Raw genomic sequence first — 20,354 nt, 5'->3', positions numbered from 1 at the left:
GTAAATCAAATATTTGGGTTAGCAGAAAGCAGTAGCAGAAGAAAATGATGGGTTAAAGTGTGGAAAAAAAACATGTACGATGTAATAAACTGAAGTGATCCTTTAAAAGGCTTTTAACCCACATCAGTTTTTTGGACTATCCTCCCTTCTTCTCCCTTCGTTCATCCTCAAAGAACGAATTTAATTAAAGGCTAAAGCACAGTCTGCAAAATGCTTCAGAGAAATGCCCAAGTGTGACAACAAAAGTCATTGTTCCTCTCCCTCACTGAGAAATGATGCTGTCTCTCAGGACTTGGGAAGCTTGTGCATGATTGACAGCTCCATCTTTACGAGGGCCAACGAACAAAAAGGCAAAAAAGAGAGGCCATCCCCGCCTACAAGGATGGATGCGCTCTGAGACCAGTTGTAAACCAAAGAGACAGAAAAAAATAGATAAATAAAAGTAAAATCAGGATGTCTTGAAGGACGAACACATGACGCTGCTCGCAGATTGTTCTTTTTGTGCACCTCCCAACCTTATCACAAACGGTTCTGCCTTACATGCATGCAGACATTTTAACTACTAATGTTTAATGTGTACATTCTTTGGGGGTGCTCATAAAGTGATAATTACCAGCTTCATAATGCTGATGATAAATAAACACGACGTTACAATGGGATCTCAGATCCAGAGACCACATACCATGATGTGTCATGTGCTATGAAACACAGAGGAATGCCACAGAAATCTGACGCATGTAGAAAGGGGGTTACTGTTTAACAAAAAAACCCTGATGCAGTAATAGCCTCCCTGAACTCATACAAATAAACGTCCCACAGCCTGTGCTGACATAGTTAAAAGGGAGAGAAGTGTAGCAATGTAAAAATCTCCACAAGCTGTTAATATTTCATGAGTAGCCATTCTGACACTGTCGCTATATTCCTAATTTATGACATGGATGGCGGAAAGAAGGGGGAAAAATGGAGAAGAGCTAAGAAAGCGCAAGAAATAGAGGACAGATACAGCAGCGGTGTAAGAGAGAGGAGAAGATATAAGGATAAAGGTGGCAAAGCTCCTCCAAAAAATGCTCCAGCGTTCGCCGAGCGAGCTGTCAGGAAATTTTTTTGGAAGTCAGCATGGTACAAAGAACATTTGAAATGGCCCATTTAACAGCACTGTACTCCACTCCCAGCCGATGCCACCATTTGCATACTTCATATCAGATGAAGATGGATGGTGAAAATCACTGTCACTGAGAAGAGTGTTTTATCAAGGTTACGCTATCCTCTAAACTCCTAATACCGCTTTATCTCATCACTGTTGTCGGAATATTAACTTATCAACACAATCTTCTTACGGCAGAGGCAGGAGAGACAACATGAATTCATCACTAACAGGCTCTCAGTGCTTCAGCAGCTGATGATAATTTGACTTCTTCTGTTTATTATCCTTTCTGAAACTCTGTAGCAAATGTAACACAAAGCCAGTACATTTACAACAAAGGACATTACAATTACATACTGTATCAACACCAAGCAACATCACACTGCTACAGTTCATTAAAATGGTGGTGATATAACCATTACATCGCAAAGATCTGTTCAACAGAGCTAAACTGGTTTATTATATTATTGTTGTTGTTATTATTATTATTATTATTATTATTATTATTATTATTATTTCAAGTAATAAAATGTCTGTTTATAATAAATTAATAATGTCTCTCTTAATCTTGGTGCTGGACTTTATGCTGATGAAAGCATAAAGTATGCTGATGAAAGGGCAGTAATACACTTTATTATGTTTATTGTGTTACTAGGATGTAATACATTTTTTTAAATATCTATAACTTGTATTGAAGCAATTGAAAGGTCATTATGTTATGTTGCTTTATGCCCGTGGTTTAGTAGGGCACTCACTGATCCACTATGAGGCCCTTAGGTGGTTAACATCCATGAGTCTGGTAATTAGGTGACATCTAGCTATAGTAAATGTGACAGAAGCATGAGTGGTAGTTGGTGCATGACTTTCTAGAGCAGGAAAATTTAGCAAACTGAAGTGAGACATTCTTTTATATATTAGTGTTATAGATGATAAAGGTGTGGCGTGATATAATGTACAGCATCACAACGCATAGAGTCCGCTGGTATTGTACTGTCCACTGTCTACTTGTCCACTGTAGGTGGAGGAGGTCCTACTGGCCCATATCTTCATGGTCTAGTCCTGACCATGAAAAGTAAGCTGATAGTAATGCATCTATCATAGCAAAGCCCTGTTAGACACAAGGATTATACATTTTTTGCTTTACTTTTAAAATTGACAGCTGTTGAGTTTATTTTAAAATTAAAGTGGTTTACTGTGACCTCCTTGAAAAGTACAGTATGTAGGAGCTCACCAGCAAACACTGATCAAATAAAACTCCAATTCTACAATTCCATGTTTAGTAAAACATCATTATCCCACTCTTTTTGCCAGATGACTAAATCCCTTTGTCTGCATGATTTAGCTGCTGGATGCTCATTATGGAAGTGAGCTCTGAACTCCCATTTAACCCTTTATGGCGCCCACCTTTAGCAGCTACAGAGCTCAAAGATCACGCAGAGGCTGAATAGGAAATGAATACCCAGGGCCACACCCAACAGGGTAGCTTTGGCCAGTGGTTACTTTTTGGGGCTTCACTGAGGAACTGCTACATATGAATCTCCACATGCCGAACCTTTCCAGCCTCCTTGATCGGCCTGAAAATGACTTTAACCAGGAATGCATCCCGGGTTTGCTCTCCTGGTGTTAAGTTGCACCGCAGAGAGAAATTGACAGATCATTTATAAAATAGGAAAGAAGCTAACTACAGTAAGAATAAGCTATTTCTGGAGGAGGATGTCTGCGAATAACAAAGAGCTGTCAACATCTAAAGGGCCCATGGTGAAATAAAAATCACTTAAAAAAATAAAAGGATATGTCAGTGCAGAGAAACTCCAAGTTTTGCGTGTGCAATGCCACCTGCTGTGACCCCTACTGATGCTGCAGACAATTGCACTACATGCTTTAAGTTCCCCAACCATGTTGGTGGTGTCTCGTCTGGGAAGGGGTCCAAAAAAACAATGCATTTGTGGGATGAAACATTTGTTTTCTTTTTGGGTGGTGGTGGTGGTGGAGAGGGGGTGGTGGCATCGGGTTCTTTCTACATTTTTCTGTCTAGCCACATTGCATGACAGTTTATTTTGGGATGAGCAGGTTGGCACCTGAGACACTAAGCTGACAAAGCACTGTGTGTCACTTCAATGAGGCCAGTTGGTTCCATGACAATGCCCCTGGCCATGCAATCCTGCAAGATGGACAACACCACACTGAATATCTTGGCAAAGTGCTGTCGGAAAAGGGGCATCAGCTGTTCGCACAATCTGATCTTTGGGAGTTTATAAAGCAATACGCATAGACTGTATATGAGACTGCTGCAGGGAGGATCCCGCCTAAAATTACTGGACGTTAATAAAATCTGAACCGCTCTGATGGACTCTATGCCAATTCAGGGTCTTTCCCTGGCTTCTGCTCAATGCATGCTAGGAACAGATCCAACACTTCCAGCGCCTCGAATTGGAACAAGAGGGCAAGACAATGGCTGGATAAATGAAAAACTGAAGCTTTTCAAAAACGAACTGCACGCATGGTAAACACAAGCTTAACAAATCCTAGGAAACACAAATGTTTTACGTGAATTTACAGTATAAACACTGCTTATTCAAAAGAGTTGGACAAAAAATGTCACATGTGGTTGCTCAGCCTTTTATGGGCCTCAAGGCCAGTGTTGCTGAGATGGGAGTCAACAGATCAGTGATGAAACAAAAATCTGCATGTTTGTAAAACAGAGCTGATTGTGTTCCGGGATCAGCCAAATGACCTGTAGTTGTGCAAAACGATGCCCACGTGGTGGTAGCCAGACCTTGGAGTTCAGTTTCCCAGTGAGCGGAAATCTAAAATACGACTTTCCCGAAAATTACGTGTTATATCAATACACTACCAGATACTCACTCACTCACTCACTCACTCACTCACTCACTCACTCACTCACTCACTCACTCACTCACTCACTCACTCACTCACTCACTCACTCACTCAGGCCTGAACACTGAATGCATATCCTGTTTCTCATAATGCAGTGACTGAGTGCAGATAAGATTACTGACTGGAATCAGCGCTTCAGAACCACACACATACGGACAAACGCGCGCACACACACTTGTACAGTAAAGTCACAGAGCAACTGCTTTGCTGTGTTAAATATCAGATGCAAATGAAAAGAGAAAATCTATCATGACTCTAATGTGGTCTGATAGGAGGGGGCACACTCTCCTCTGAGGAGCCGAGCGGCGTGAGGAGGGTGATGTATGGAGGAGCTGGATGAGAGGTGAAAAGCGTAGCGAGACGGACGAAGGGAGGGTTAGATTGCTGGAAGGGAAGGGGGTGGGGCACACAGTCCTGCCAGACTCATAAGAGCCCAGGGCAGAAGTGGAATAAATGTTGATTAGTGTTGATTTTGTCCAACGAGCACCCGGCAACTGACAGTGGGACTAAGCTGCAGCGAAAGGGAACCATTAATCTTGGTCTGGTTTAAGTAGTGTATATTAATTTGTGTCATTTCCACTACGTGGATCGAGCCCCTCTCTCCCTCTCTCTTTCATTTTCCCCCCTCCCTCCAGTGTTTGAAAGCCGTGGCAGTCGAGTGGCTTTCACAGTGAACATACAGTGGAAACCTGGAGGTGGTGTCTGCATGTAGCAGCAGGGGAGAGTGGAGGAAATGAGATTCCAAACACTACATTATGGAAAATGAACTCCTGGGGGGGTTGGTATGGCAACCACATTCAAATGTGCTATTGCATGTTCAATTTAACGTGCATAACAAATTTTGCCGACTTGATTAAATTGGTAACGTATTAAGGAGGCGAGTAAAAAAAACAAGAAAAGAAGAGAAAAAAAGGAAAGGCGGAGCAGATCTGCAGGGACTGAGTTTGTAAAGAGAGGTAAATGGCAGAACAGTGATATTTAAGCGATCGTTTCTCAGTGCTGGGCGCACCAGTCCACATTCCCTTAAAAAGACCCAGGCTCTTTTACAGAGTCTGCTCCGATCTCGTCTTCGCTCTGTAATCTCCACACTGGCAGGGCTGCTGCAAGCTAAATGCAATTTTTAACAAACTGCATTCCAGCGGCCTTCGGCGGAGATGGGAAAAAAACACATTAATCAGTTCTGGGATATTCTGAAAACATATCAGTTAAAAACATAAACGCAATCTAGTAGTGATGCTTCTTCCTGCTTCCTGAAAGCAGAAGATCACAGTAGAGAAAAACAAGATCACTTCCCGTGTACATGTCATGTCAGTGTTAATTACCAGCAGTAAGATTCTTATAATTAAGCTCCTTAATATGATTAACATGTATCAATTAGGCCACTGACAATTTGCATAATGTATAATGTAACCACATTGTTCTTTACTGTAATGGTATTAAGACACCATTTACAATGCTGTCACTCTGTGATGATTCTGTGATTAGGGTCCTGCATGAAATATTTTACGTTACAATGGAGGATTTCGGCCCAGCAGCTTTGTGCCTTTGAGTGTTTAATCAAAAGACATTTTTACTCAGTTGTGTAGATCCTCAGAAGCAGACTTGAGCTCCTCTCCTCTGTCTTTGTGGGGGTTATTAAGAAAAGCGAGAGAGAGAGAGAGAGAGAGAGAGAGAGAGAGAGAGAAAGTGGGAGAGAAAGTGGGAGATTGGGAAAACATCTGTGCCCCCCCCCCCCACACACACACACATCTATAAAAGGACACACACACACACACACACACACACACACACACACACACACACACACACACACAAATGCTGCTGTATCAGCATGGAGGAGGGAAGGATGAGAGGGAGACAAAAGCTGCACGTATCAAGAGCTGTCTCCATGTCCACCCAGAGACGCGCTTGAGAGGGAGGGAGGCGCAGCACCCCACGATACAACACTCATTATCACAGCAGATATCTACATCCCTATGTGACACGGAGGAGGCAACGCGCTACATGACTACTACCTCCGGGTTAGCAACATGAACCTGGAGGTAAAAAATAGCGTGCACTTCACAGCTGACATGTGGAAACACTTTCATGGGTGTCCATCATTTACCTTTTTGTTGCATTGGCTAATTGTTTCAACACCACACTGTGTCATTTTTAATGTGAGTGTTCCAACGGTGACGCACACGGCGGAGCTGAGATCAGCTCCTGTAACACAAACAGGCAGATGCCAAACATCTGAATGAACTGACAAGTCAGCGTGTGGATTTCCATGCACCTTCCATAATCAGACCTCTGGTTAATTTCATCCTTTTAATGCAGCTGCCCTTTGTAAAACACCCCATTTTCACCCTTTCACCCCCCCCCCCCCCCCCCATTTTTATAAATAGAGGATCCCCTAGGCTTGAAACCTTACACTACACAAACACAGGCCACAAGAAAGGCGTACTTTTGTTGAGGTTCAGAGTCAAGAGCAGCACATTTACCAAGCAGATCAGTCAAGGAGTGGTCCTGTTTGACACTGGGAGAGATTTATCACATTGGTGAAGTGTTTACAGAGGTCAAAGCAGCTCATTTTCCAAATCAGTTTGTCAAGCATTTGCTTATCTAAAGAGGCCTTTCATCAATCACATGAAAATACTGATGGTGATGCTAAAGAGCCAGAGAAACAAAATCCAGTCACAAAAAATTTACTTTACATTGTGATGCCTCAATATTTACCACTGGGTTTCACCAAATTTATAGTATAGTTATTAAATAGGCATCACAGCCGACAACAGCAGAGTAACATTGTTTGTATATATTTTTGGAAACTGTCTGTGAAAAGCTCAGCACACTAGCAGCCCTGCAACTGAAGCCCAGCTGCTTTACTTTTGCTTCTTCAGACTCACATCAATGCAATTATGTCTGATATACTACAAGCTGTCTCCTCTTTAGTAAATATTAAACAACACACACACACACACACACACACACACACACACACACACACACACACACACACACACACACACACACACACACACACACACACACACACACACAATTAAATAAAAAGATAAGATAGCTCAGTTATTCCTAGAATAAAATCAGTTATTTTTAAAAAAGTTTAAAGAAAGTTTGCTTTCCCTCTTTTCTTTGGGTGTTGCTACTCCACTGCGCTTGTTTATGCTGTTGAATATTTCTTTTGGCCATTCCTCACTTCATTCCATTAAAAATACACAGAGTAGGTCACAAGTTCAAGCCCTACATCAACACTGGCATTGTGTCCTGCAGGTGCTGTCAGCTGCCTGACAGCCAGCAATGGAAAATATACACAAGCAAACAGCAGCTCTGTGGATACACACTGTCTCTGTACTCGGCGCTCAGGACCAAGTTACAGTGGCCTGGCTGTGGCTTTGAGGACTGATTAAAGCTGCTGGACCCTGTTGGGCTACATGCAATATACCTAGAAACATTTAAAGGTGGAACTGAGAAATTTAGAATGATGCTGGTTCTTCAATTTCTCTGTCAAAAATAATGACAACAATAAAAATGATAAACTCAGCTATTTGTAAAATGTCAACATAGCTGTAAAAATGTATAATTAACTTTAATTGATTTAATTTAGCCTTTCCTTTGCTGCCTCCTGTCACAGCTTTAATGCAGTCTAAGTGCAATGAAAGACAACCTGAAAGCCAGTCAAACTAGTAATTATTTCTTTTTACATTAGAAAAGTAAAACTGACATTTTACTTTGCTTTGCCCAAAAACATCACAACTATAATTGAATTCATATCAAGTCAAGAAGCAAACAATTGAAAAAAAAAAAAAGACAAAACAGTCATTAAGCAGAGACTGTGCCAACAGTCTGAGCAACAAGCTGCTGTGTTTTCAATAATATTGACTTTCTTCAACTGTTCTAAGATGTGCCAAAGTTTTGCCTACAAGTCCGAAACGAGTTGCACTAGTTGCCAGTAGAAACCATCATAGCGTTCTGAGCTCACCGAGCAAGTTCACGTAATCTAAGCACAAATAACAACTGATGTCAGATTTAACATTAATATTATGACTTTTTCTTTGCACTGTCAATATGCTGAGAGTGAATGAATGACGCTAAAAAAGCATTTGAAGCATAATTACTGCACTAGAGCTTGCACAAAGCACAACAAACACCGGATCCCGCATGTGAAGCTCCACGAGCTACACCTTGTATTTGTAGGTTGCCAAGCCAAAAGAGGGGAGTGAATGGGTGCAGAGGCAGGAAGAGGTCCAAGTTACTCAGCAGAGTCGAACTCTGGATGAACTCAGGGTGAGCGCCAGGGAGTAAAACACTATACATAACTATGTCACTCCCCCTCAACAAAAAAAAGAACTAGCCAGCAGACTTCAAAGCCTAACTACCCCCCCTTCTGAGGAAGCATAAAGAGTAACTGCTGGACTTGGGGTAGGCAGTGAGGTGAACTTCAATACTTCAATGAACACATCTATAAAAGGACACACACACACACACACACACACACACACACACACACACACACACACACACACACACACACACACACACACACACACACACACACACACACATACACACACACACACACACACACACACACACCAGTCTGATCAGCGCCTATTCCTCGTCCTCACAAAGGTCAAGCGTGAGCAAGTGCAACTTTGCATACAGTGTAAACAATAGCTTCTTGATCTTCCCGCCTTTCCGTTTGATTTCATGCACTATTGGGTGTGAAGCACACATAAAGCACTGCCTCTTACAGAAAAATACTCAGTGTCTCAACAGTATAAGTTGTGAAGAGTCCTGCAGCACATCAGGGAAAAAAAGATGAGATGAGATGCACGCTATCAGCCTGAAGTGCACCGAATTCCATCTGTGCCTATTTCAGAAATGTCACAAGGAAAATGATTTGGAAATATGACTTATGCCTCTTGTGTTACATTATTTCTCTCCTAGCAATTATTCTCCCGCCACGCTCTCTCACAACTGTGTTAATAGAGAGACACACAATACAGAACAGAAAGAGACGTATTCACCAGACTTGACAGTTAACCCACAAGGGGAGAAACGTCAGACATCAGTGTGCTTGTGACAATTTTGCTCAATTCTCCCCATTATTCCACAATAGGATCAAACAGAAGAGCTCGTTCATGTTTCCACATCCTAACTGATGAAGTGCCTACTTGAGGTGAGCGTCCCCAGCTTGCTTCTATGAGACCTCTTCATAGCTACAGCAGAAAACACAGTCTTACACGTCAACGTGTTGACGCCAACGCCACATTGCCCTAATATGAAATTTTAGTGCGAACAGCAAATTGGCATTTTGTAATAGAACAGCAGCACACAGAGCTGCTACTGTGCCTCGTGGACCTGATCTTAGCTACACGTTCCATTAGTGAGAAATATTCTGCACAGCACTGGACTCATTTCACCTTTACATTGTTTTAGTGTTAGTATTTAGAAATATCCACTCACCTGTTTTTTCTTTGATTTCACACAAGACGTTGAAAAGGGCTGGCTTCATTCTGTGACAGTTCAGCGCGTGTTTCCTAAAACAGAGAGGAGGCTTTATAAGCAAACCATGGTAATATATCTAAAATGTATTCCAAATAATCCCAGTAGGCTTTAATTGCATTTCTAGATACTACACAGCACCTGCAAGCAGCAAAACAACAAACTAATGTACAAATAGTTAAATTGCACCTGTTTACAAAGAGAGGTTCAATTTACCTTTTGACAAAGTGGACATTTTTTTGCTGCACCTTTAGCTCTGTTTATATAAATATGTAAGATATTTTTTCTAGCTAATAATCCCTATGAATTAAAACATACTCTGACTCAGATTTTATTCTGAATTAATTACAAGTTTGTCCTGTTTTCAGAATGAAGAACTTACAAGAGAGTTTAAAGTCAATATTTAAATTTTAAAATACAAAAAAATTTCCAAAACTCAAACAGCTGAACAGAAAATTAGTGTTAACCAATAAATACACCTTCTGTATGTATGTATTAATGAAGGGATACTGCGCACAGTCATAAACACAATATTCATGCACTTTTGCTCTAAAGCGCGGCTCTCGACTTATATTAATGTAAAACTAGTGAAAACCTGCCACTCTTTTTATTAATTTTGTTTACAATATCCACTTTATCAACTTGTACTTAACGCAAAGCCATCTTGATGCATGCATGGTTCCATCGACACGGCGCTACAGTCAACATTTTAATTTTGAAATGAATTTTAGTTCCTTCCTCTTTCAATTTTCGAGTCCGATTTGCCGCCGCCTCCTTCTCCTGACAGCGGAGGAACCGCACATATTTTACCTGGCTTGAGCTTCATCCAGACTTTGATCTGTGATGGTCATAATTTGCTGTAAAATGTCTCCAATGTCCTGTTTTCTGCCGTCGCCGTCTGTTCCTCCGGTGCCTTCCTGCATGTGCTGCGGCAGGCCGGGGTGCCCTACCATGCCTACCCCCGTGTGAGAGTGCATCAACCTCGGCTGCTCGTCCATCTCTTAGTCCTTCTATCTAATTGTTGCGGCTGCTGCTGAAATCCTGCAAAAATACATACAAGAAGAAAAAAAAACTGGACTAGGGAAAAAAATCCCAGTTGGTGCCTAATCTTTGCGCTGCGCACCCGCTGTTTTCCTTGCAGGGGCTTTTTTTTCTCGGGCACGCCGAACAGGAGGACTATCGGTGGATAAAAGCGGAAAAAGAGCCCTCCTGCTCTGCTCCGAGGCTGTGTCTCTCAGCTGGTCGGAGCTGAATGTGAAATCTGATCTGAACTGCTGTTGCCTTCACTGGAGTAGGGTGTGCGTAAAACAGATTGCTGGTTTCTACTACTACTATGAATTAGGACACGTTTTGTTGTAATGTGGCGCAACGATCCCAAAGCCGCCTCTTCCTGCCAAAATTACAAAAAAGTGTCTGTGAGAAATAAAAAGTGTGGATTTGTTTCACTCACTCCATCCTCTCCGCTTTTGTCATGTACAGTACAAGCTGGGCGGGCGGCAGCACAGCGGAGAGCGTGAGAGTCAGACTCCGCCTACGCGTCATCACTGGGAATATAAGACCACTTAGCCCCACCTTGAGGTGCCTCTCGTGAAACGTCGATCATTGGATTGTAAAGGTGGAATTCAAGGAAGAAGGTGGGAGATCTGCAGCCTGCTTAAACAGGGAGACGGCACAAAAATTATGGAGAGAGCCTGAACGCCAAATAAATAATCTGACTGACACCAGGGGTCTGCTTTATTTTTCCCTTCTGACCTCTGCAATCACTCCCACTGGCTCCACTGGAGAACACTGTGCCAAGATATGGTATGCACCAATCAAAGCTACTGGCCAAGCTGCTAATTAGTTTGATAATGTTAGGGATTTATGGCTGGAAATGTCCATCCACTGACGAGACACACAATAGAAAACACCAGTGTTAATATTTCATTTTCATGTGACATGATGTTGTAGACAGAATCCCAACAGTCACCCCTTTGCTTGTATCAGTGAGCAGTGCTACAGCAACTCTGTTCATTCATTTCCAGGTATGTGGCAGACCTCCGCTTGGCTGACTTTGGCAGGGTCCTCCTAATGTAAGGCGGTGACCCATGTTGCGCAGCCAAGCAGCAAGGCCCGAGTGTGTCTGGCCAGGCTGAAAAGTGCCCTTCAGGCCTGCTGCTGCCTCACTGCTGCTGCTGTTGCTGCTCCTCTCCGCTACTTAGAGTAATTCAGAGGGAAGCGATGGAGAGGAGGAGGAGGAGGAGGGTGGCCTGAAAAAAAACAAAACAAAACAAAACGCTCCAGTGTGCTTAAGTATGAGCAGTGATGTGTGAATCATGGGTCTGCATGTATAGATTCATGTTTGGCAAATAATGCGAAATGACTACGAAGACTATGTCTTCTTTATTAACTTAAAACAAAATCAAAAGTTCACAACTAGTTGCAACTTACTTTTATCAGCTGTCCATTATATAAGGTGGTATTTATAGTTAGTCACCAGAAAGCACAAGGTGAAACAAAAGTGTTGCAAAATCAGATTATTAGCTACAATAGTTGCTCCTTTATGTAATTTTGTGTTACTACCACCTGTAGATCCATGTGAAATTAATGGGGTAAAGCTGACAGACCACAGACCTGTTGGTAAAGATACTGCCCCTCCGTGTTGCTAGTGAACATTGTACAGTAAATTCAAATATTTTTTACTAGCAATAATACAACATTCATAAAGAAAAGATAACCCAAAACATCTCAGTCAAGTGTTGTTAAAACATGTTGGTGCATTTTTCAAAATCATGATTCAAAATACACACGTGGATGCACTCGTTGTGATTCCTCCGTATCACTATTAGCATATTTAAGTTTGAGGCGTAGTGGCAGTGACATCTCAAACTGTCTTCGCGAGCCTCAGGTGGAGGTGCGCTGGAATCCTGAAGCTGTGTCCTCTTCCCGCAGGAGCTCCCGCGAAAGCACCAGCGATGTAAATTGGGAGCAGAATATGTATGATGGATAATGGTAAATGTGGTAAGTTTCCCCACCATCTGCTCAGTAGTAGAACAATGAGAATACCTGAGGGGGTCTCTGTTACACCAGCATCCATATGACTACCCAACATCTGCTAAGCTACGTTAGCAGGGCATTTATGTATCTAAATACACTGTATGCTGAGGTTCAGGCCAGCAAGGCAATCAAATGGCATAGCTGGCAGAGATCTTCGTTCCTTCAGTCAGGCTGATGCATTTTCAAGCCTCAAAGCCTCATAAAAACGGAAATGCTAATAGACATCCTGTAAATTGCTTAATTTGCAGCAAAGACATAAGCACTGCATTATGGAGCGTGAGACTGAATACACGGGTTTCCCATGCCGGAGCTGCAGCTATGGTGGGGTGGTGTGATATGGTCACAGATATTAAAAGTAACAAAGCCAAACTGTAACACTGGTGGCATATATGACGCTTAGGTGTGGGATGCAGCAACAGCTTTGTTCTTCAGCCCTCTGCACTGTATGCTCCAGGATAGTCGTACCGTATACAGATATTACACAAATTGTGAACTGAAAATAAACTGCATTGACACAGAACCAAAGTGCAGCCAGGTCTTATTGACAACCGCACACGCTGCCATTGCTGCTTCCTGTATGCAACATGAGTGGAGTCGAGTAGTGGTAAAATGCAAATGGAGTATTATACACGATTTCACAGCTACAATTCAGCAGCCAGTCAATCCGTTCCAGATGTGGATGCATTTAAATTCATGCAAATGTTTAACAGATATAGTGGTAAATATTAAACTAAAGTAAAATGAAAAGATGAAACAACAAAATAAATAGAACATTAACCATACATTATAAAAATTGAAGTTTTAAAAATAAAAATGTATCCACATTTTAAATATACAGCATATAAAATATGAGTTTAATATGTTATTTATATTATATATATTATTAAGTTATTTAGTTTTTAGGTTCTACAGGAAGTCATGTTTGTTTCCATTTGTTAATTGGCTTCAGTTTCAAGTAGTTTAGTTTGGTTTAATAATGATCTGAGGTATAAGCTACTGTACAATCTGCAGCATTGTGTGTACACAAGCACACTCATTTGTAGTTTTACTGTTCACATATACAGTAGACTAGGAACACTCCTGACTTGCCGAGGTAGTTTCCACTTAGCTTTGTGATTTCAGTTCTGTCGTACATAACACCTTGTAGTAGGTGTAACGTGTAAGGTGTAAAGACACTTTTCACAGCTACAGTATGAGACAATCTGTTTAATTCACTGGAAAGAAAAGCTACATTTCTATGCAGGAAAAGACATACAGGGCGACTGAAGGATGGCAGGATAAGCAGCCAGAGGTGGGCTGGTTTCCATGGCACCTGAGAGAGAGAGAGAGAGAGAGAGAGAGAGAGAGAGAGAGAGAGAGAGAGAGAGAGACCTTTCTACTCCGGGCCTCGGGTCACATCATGTGATAAGGTTGTGCAGATAAATCCCCTCTTTCATCCTGCGTGGCTCTTTTGGAGCTGTTTTTGGTGAGGAAGGATTCATGCACATACTGTAAGCCTCTTTTTGATTCTAATGCGTTTAAACTGAGAAACTAACACATGGAGCTACATATCTGCTCGATTTTCAAACATACAACACAGCATGTACATACGTGCAGAGGTGAAAGGTAGATTTTAGATTCCAACTCCAGTTTTGTCTGTGGTTTACAAAATAAAGATGCATTCGCTCATGCCTCTGTTTTGTAGGCTAGACTAGACTGTAATGTATATTAGTACCTCCTGTGGAGAAACAGATGAGCCAATCAATTGATCTGCTTAAACAATCACCAGCTCATCATTATCTGATGCTCAATGTGTTGTACTTTAAAGGATGCAGGTGATATTGTTGCAGGAGGTGCATTGGTGCTACAGTACAGTAACAATTGCAGCTTAGCAGAAACGGGTCTTTTTGGGTGTTTTGTGAAGGCTCTATGTTTAGTTGTCATGTGTGAACGAACATTAGACAAAGATCCATGGCACAAGCTGGTTTTAGTGGAGAGAGCGCCAGTGGAGTGCATTCGGGAGGAGGTCTGAATGGATCAATACATCACAGAACAAAGGGGAACTGTGCTTCAGCGGGGGCCCTAGAACAAGACAGACTCATTGCTCAACCACTGTCACAGTAGTGTATCACAGGCATCTCACATGCACCATTTCAGGGCAGCAGCCTCCGGTTACAGGACTGGGATAAAGACAGATGTGAGGATGGGTGGATAAACTGAAGAAACTTGGGACACAACCAGCACATAGACAAATAAACTGCTGCTGCGTGTTTGACACATCTGACCAACATAGTGCTCCATTGTCTAATATGGTTGTTTTGCTGTATGCAGTAAGAAACATTTAGCAAGCGATAGGTCCAGAGCAGTCTAGCTCAGGAAACACCTGGATGTTGAACCTACAGTAAGATGCACTCTTACGCAAAACGGTGTTTAAGTCACAAAAGAGAAGCAAGGAATTGTGGGAAAGAGGAAAGAGGGTTTTGTAGCATTGTAGCACCTTTACTTGAAGTAGACAAAGAAAACAAAAAAACTGACTAAAAAAGTGTGATTAGAAATCTAGTATGACGATTCACACAACTGTCACATTTCGTTCAAAGCAGCAAAAATGACTTGCATTAGTAGAAGCCCTCTCCTCAGAGCAGGACATTAAGGTGTTCCTAATCAGAGCTTTCCCACCTGACCAGTCCTTAATATGATAGTTACAATGTCAAGTCATCACATAAAGGTTACTGACAGTCTAGTTACCCTTCACACACCAGTACCTGCTTGCCCTTTCGCTCATTCATTTCAGGACAGGTCTGTTTTTTCACAGGGCCTGTCATCTTCCTTACACTTTTGTTTGGCTCTCATGTCAGCGAGGGTTTGTTACATTCTCATGTGCCTTATTCCAACAAGGCAGCAGAGGAGGAATAGTCTGTCTTTGAACTTTAAGGGAGCCCTGTTCTTTAAATCATACCTGCTTATTTTGTGTGCCGGCCGTCTGCTGCTGCTGGAGACTTAAATTAAGCTATAATCAAACCCCAAGATAAATTAAAATGGAAGTGTTGACTCAGCATTTTGTTGCCCCAGCGATCCATTGACCCTGAGGGCCGGCACCGAGAAAATTGAGAAATGCTCGTTTTAATGCCTATCCAATATATACGGCATCCACCTCGAGATGGGGCTGTGCAATCAACCACTAATCCATTAGACAGAGATGTTTTTCAAAGATTGACGCGTTATTGTGCTGCTGTCTGCACTGGCTCACGTTCAAGGTTAACCTTTTAGAGACGCCTGATTGTTGCTAGAAGGTTAAACAACACATTAACATGCATTAAAATATTAAATTATGGCTCCATTTACTATATGAGAGAAAAACAACAACATAAAAAAGGCTTTTAAAATTATGAAGGCAATTGATAAAGTGGGTGACGGCGAGAGGTGTTTACTCTGAGAGAGAAGTGAGATGATTTTTGAATAGGCAGATCGGGTGCAGTTCTGCCAGAATCAGGGCCTGTTTTATGGCTGGGTTAATAAGTGATGCTGAGGTCAAGTGTTGAAGAAGTCCTGGCAATTAAGGTGACTTTTCCCAAAAGAGCCGGCGATCCTCGAGGTGATATCAACAAATGGAACCAGCCTCATCTACAGTAAGCATACATTTTATTCCAGTCTTTTGCAGCATGTGCTGGAAACACACTGTCTCTGAACAGGTTCCAGTCTGTGTCTATGGATGACATTTGTCTTCCGGCAAGAGTAAACCCTCACTGCAGGAGGCCAGAGGGAAGCCATTTTCTGTCAAAGTTTACTGACAGTGGGAGGACTTGGAGCAAGTGACATCTGCTGCCTGATTGAGTGAAATACAGCCTGCACCTTGTTCCAAAGGATGACCAATTAACTAATCTGAATGTTACACACACTCCTTCCCTATCTCGTCCATTTAAGTAATTGAAGGATTGTAGAGGCCGTCCCATTGCTTTACCCTCGCTTTCCCATCTCGTGCCGTCTCCTGTCAAACATCCCGGACTGACAGCATTAATTTACTTTGTGCAGTGCCGACAGTAGCCAGGGTTTGGAAGCACGTACCCAAAGCTGCAGCGAGAACCAGAAAACGAGCTTACAGGCAGTAAGTGTGTTTGTGTTGTGTGTGTGTGGAGGGGGGTTATACACAAAACAGAAGGAATGGAGGAGGAAGGGAAGAGAAAGGACAGACAGAAAGACAGCGAGAGAGAGAGAAAGAGAGAGAGTTAGTGTAAGAGAGAGAGCGGAGACCCTGTCACTTGGAATAACCATCAGGGAGCAGGTGAAGAGAGATAAATGTCAAAGGACTCTCGGCGAAATAAAACAACAATTCGCCTGCACTCATCCGGGCCAGCACAAGTCAGTCACAGTTCGTGAGTGTCCTGGCCTCTGGTCTAAATAGACACTTGGAGACAAGGCAGAGGGAAAATCCATACTGTACATCCTGATGCAAAGAACAATGGAAGCATGTGCAACTACACAGTCATTTACGTAGCTCAAGCAAGTCAGCATCCCCCTTCAAGTTCAACTCTCCATAACCTGGTACTGTATGTGTCCTGAAAGGAGATCGTCCATATTAGACATGGTTTTTGTTTCGGCATGAAGCGTTGGACCTGGAAAGTACATACTGTAGGAAAGGTTCCAAAATGTGGTCTGTGTCCCATGAGTGAGGAGAGTGTCACAGCTGCAGCGTGACAGGTCCTCCTGCAGGCCCTATTCTCACAAACACTCGGAGGCTGCTTTTATTAACACCCCCTCCCCTTAAAAAAAAAAAAAAACATAATGGAGCCAGGACTCTGGAGCCAAGTAGCTGTTGCTGGAATTTTTCTGGCCTAATTTGCATTAATAAAGAGGCTGTTCCTTGTCGGAATGTGTTTTATCCAGCTCAAAAAATCCCTGGGCGATCCCTCTCCGTAGAGCACTGGGAGAATCCGACTGTCAGAGCCGACAAGACAAATGAATCCCGGTGTCAGCGCCGAGTGGCTCCGCGCTGACAGATTGAGAAGAACTGTCCCTCTGTCGACAGGCATGCTTCATTTTCAAATTAATAAATCTGAATAAAATATTTTACCCTTCATTATGAGTGCTGCCTGTGTGACAGCTTTGCTGAACAGAGCTGGGATGGGATGGGATGGGGGGGGGGGTCTGCTTCCAGTGAAAAAAGCTTTACCAAATCCACCTGGGTTTATGCTGTGTATTTATACTGTTTGCGCCCGTGTGTGTGTGTGTGTGTGTGTGTGTGTGTGTGTGCTGCTTGGACGTTTTTTTTGCACATGGGCTTGTGTGTTTTTCCACTGATCCTCCTCTCGCACATTTTCTGCTCAACGTACTACTCTCCTAACACCCCCCCAGACACACACACACACACACACACACACACACACACACACACACACACACACACACACACACACACACACACACACACACACACACACACACACACACACTCGTGTTCCACCTAAAAGGATGGGACAAACAAAAATAACTAGCGCTGCTTCGGTACAGTAGTGCTACATTCCTCACATATTCTCCTCTCACACCTGTACAGCCATATGGAGACACATCAACATAAAACAACTTCCCAACAAGGCTGTTGAGTAAATGCCAAATGTGGCTTTGTGCTGAGGAACCAAATGTTCCTCAGCCGCTTTGACTACAGTATGTCGTACCCGTGATTTCATTTTAATGACGTACGTGTAACAATTCTCTCTTCACTCTCTCAAACCGCAGCTGATCATGAGTACCCCATGCAAGCTCAACAGCTAATCAGATAAACGCGGACTGATCAAAAAAGCCAGTTGTTTAAGTGATGAATGAACAGACGAGTCTCCCAGCTAAAGCGAGTGGTTTGTAAAATAGGCACTGAGTGACAGATTGATGAGGTGAAAGGCATAATTGCTTGAGATAAAAAGGAGTAGAGAGAGGGGAATGTATAAATATAACACACAGGACTCGTAATCCTGCAATATTAACCCTCCAGGGTGTAAAGAGAAGGCATAAAGGAGCATGGTGGGTTGTTTCCAGTCACTCATTCTGGATGTTAAATTAATATGCAACAGCAAACACTAATATGCCCTTTGAGGAAGCCCTGGCATATTGTGCAAGACTTGAAGCTTGTGAAGTTGCCTGAAGGCAAATTCCTATGAATAACATAAAATACAATATTATGCTATGTAAATTGTAGTGTTTTTAGTGTGTGTGTTATGCTTCGTGTTGCCTTTTACTGGCTTCTACTCACTCACTAACAGCACAATTCATTACCTTTGCTAACATAAAATATTAAATGAAAAAGCATAAATTCGACAAAACATAACAATAAATAAAATAAAACTGCTATAACATTGTGTGTGTGTTTCTGGTGGTTTACAACTTTTTAGGAAACCTGTGCACACAAAACTCTATTAGATTCCCTCAATATTTAAAGCGCCATACATGTTTTTGGCAGGGCTGCAGCGAAGTGTGTCACTTAAACTTCTTAGACGTCGCCTCGCCTTGTGAACATCGCATCATCAAAGATGACATGTCATCAACTAACTCAATAAATAATAGAACATGTCTGCCACTTGAACCTTTGGTGACAGCGTCTGAGAAAATTGTCACCCTGTAGTTTGTTTTGTTATGTCTTCTGTCGCCTTTTATTAAAGCTCCAACCTGCATGTGTGATGTCCCCAGTAAAATTAATCTGGTTGCTGCAAAACTAAGGGCATGTATATGGTAAATGTAATTACTCCTGACGGTTATTTTATTCATGTATATACTGTAATGGGAAGGAGCCCTCCCATGCAGTAGTATTTCTAATAAAGTATAAACTACAGTATAGTAATATTTAAAAAAGCCTGCAGCTTGATTTGACATCCTTGCTTTGACCACAGATAGATAGAAATCAAGTAAACAGAGCGGACAGGGAGTGACAGCACTGTATTTGTGATCTCCTTCCAGTGGATTGTTAGGGAGGGGAGCCGGAGAAATGTGCCATCCCTAATGCCTCGTGGCAACTCATGCTCAGCTGATAAGACAATATATCATGTAAGGTCAGGGCCAATAAGAAGCCTTTTCAACAGCGCAGAGATGAACAGGGCTTGACTGCCATGATCAAAATGCCAACTAAACATGTACTCACACTAAACTGAACACACACACACACACACACACACACACACACACACACACACACACACACACACACACACACACACACACACACACACACACACACACACACACACACACGGCAGATAATGAAATGAAACTAACAAGGCAGGGTGATGCCAACTGCTGACTGACTGGACCTCTGCTAGATTTTGGAGGACTCTAATTCATTTGCTCTCTTATATTTGCCCTCTTACAGACAGGCTGGCTGCACTTCTATCCAATGCAGGTCTGTTCACTAAAGATAAGGCTTTTTTTAGCACTTAAACACTGACCGGTACCTGTATCTATTATAATATTACTACTTCAAATATTTGTACTGTACAGTATGTAATCAGATGCTGTGAGTTATGCCTTGATCCAGACGAAGATTCAATACTTTGACTGACAGTAACACTTGTTTGGCCTGTTTCAAAGCACATTCACCAATCTTCAAATAATTTGTTTTCGTCTCAGTGTCCTTCATGTTTGTAAAAAACAAATTCCAAATTCACATGGGACCCATTACTGCTGTTGTCATGAGAGTTGTAAAAACAAAAGACAGAATTGAGATGCACTTAAAATATTAGATTATCGTTAGATTGCATTAGAATCGCAATATGAATCACATTGGCTGTTATAATCGTTAACATACTTTAAT

General features: G+C 42.2%; 1 protein-coding gene across 3 annotated transcripts in view; it reads right to left on the bottom strand.

Moving 5' to 3' along the window:
* The window catches only part of pbx1b (pre-B-cell leukemia homeobox 1b), a 45,522-nt gene extending 34,444 nt beyond the window's left edge, over positions 1–11,078 (bottom strand). Inside the window, exons 1-2 of one of the 3 annotated variants that reach the window (XM_029146941.3) lie at positions 10,361–11,078; positions 9,512–9,585 (exon numbers count right to left, since the gene is read on the bottom strand). In XM_029146941.3, the coding sequence (XP_029002774.1) occupies positions 9,512–9,585; positions 10,361–10,548 (262 nt within the window). In that variant the 5' untranslated portion in view covers positions 10,549–11,078. The remainder of the gene's footprint in view (positions 1–9,511; positions 9,586–10,360) is intronic. The other 2 variants (XM_029146940.3, XM_029146939.3) reach the window with 2 other exon arrangements.
* Positions 11,079–20,354: the final 9,276 nt, after the last annotated feature.

Source organism: Betta splendens, chromosome 4 (genome assembly GCF_900634795.4).
Source record: "Betta splendens chromosome 4, fBetSpl5.4, whole genome shotgun sequence".
Classification (NCBI taxonomy): Eukaryota; Metazoa; Chordata; class Actinopteri; order Anabantiformes; family Osphronemidae; genus Betta; species Betta splendens.
This window is presented reverse-complemented; position numbering and strand designations above follow the sequence as displayed.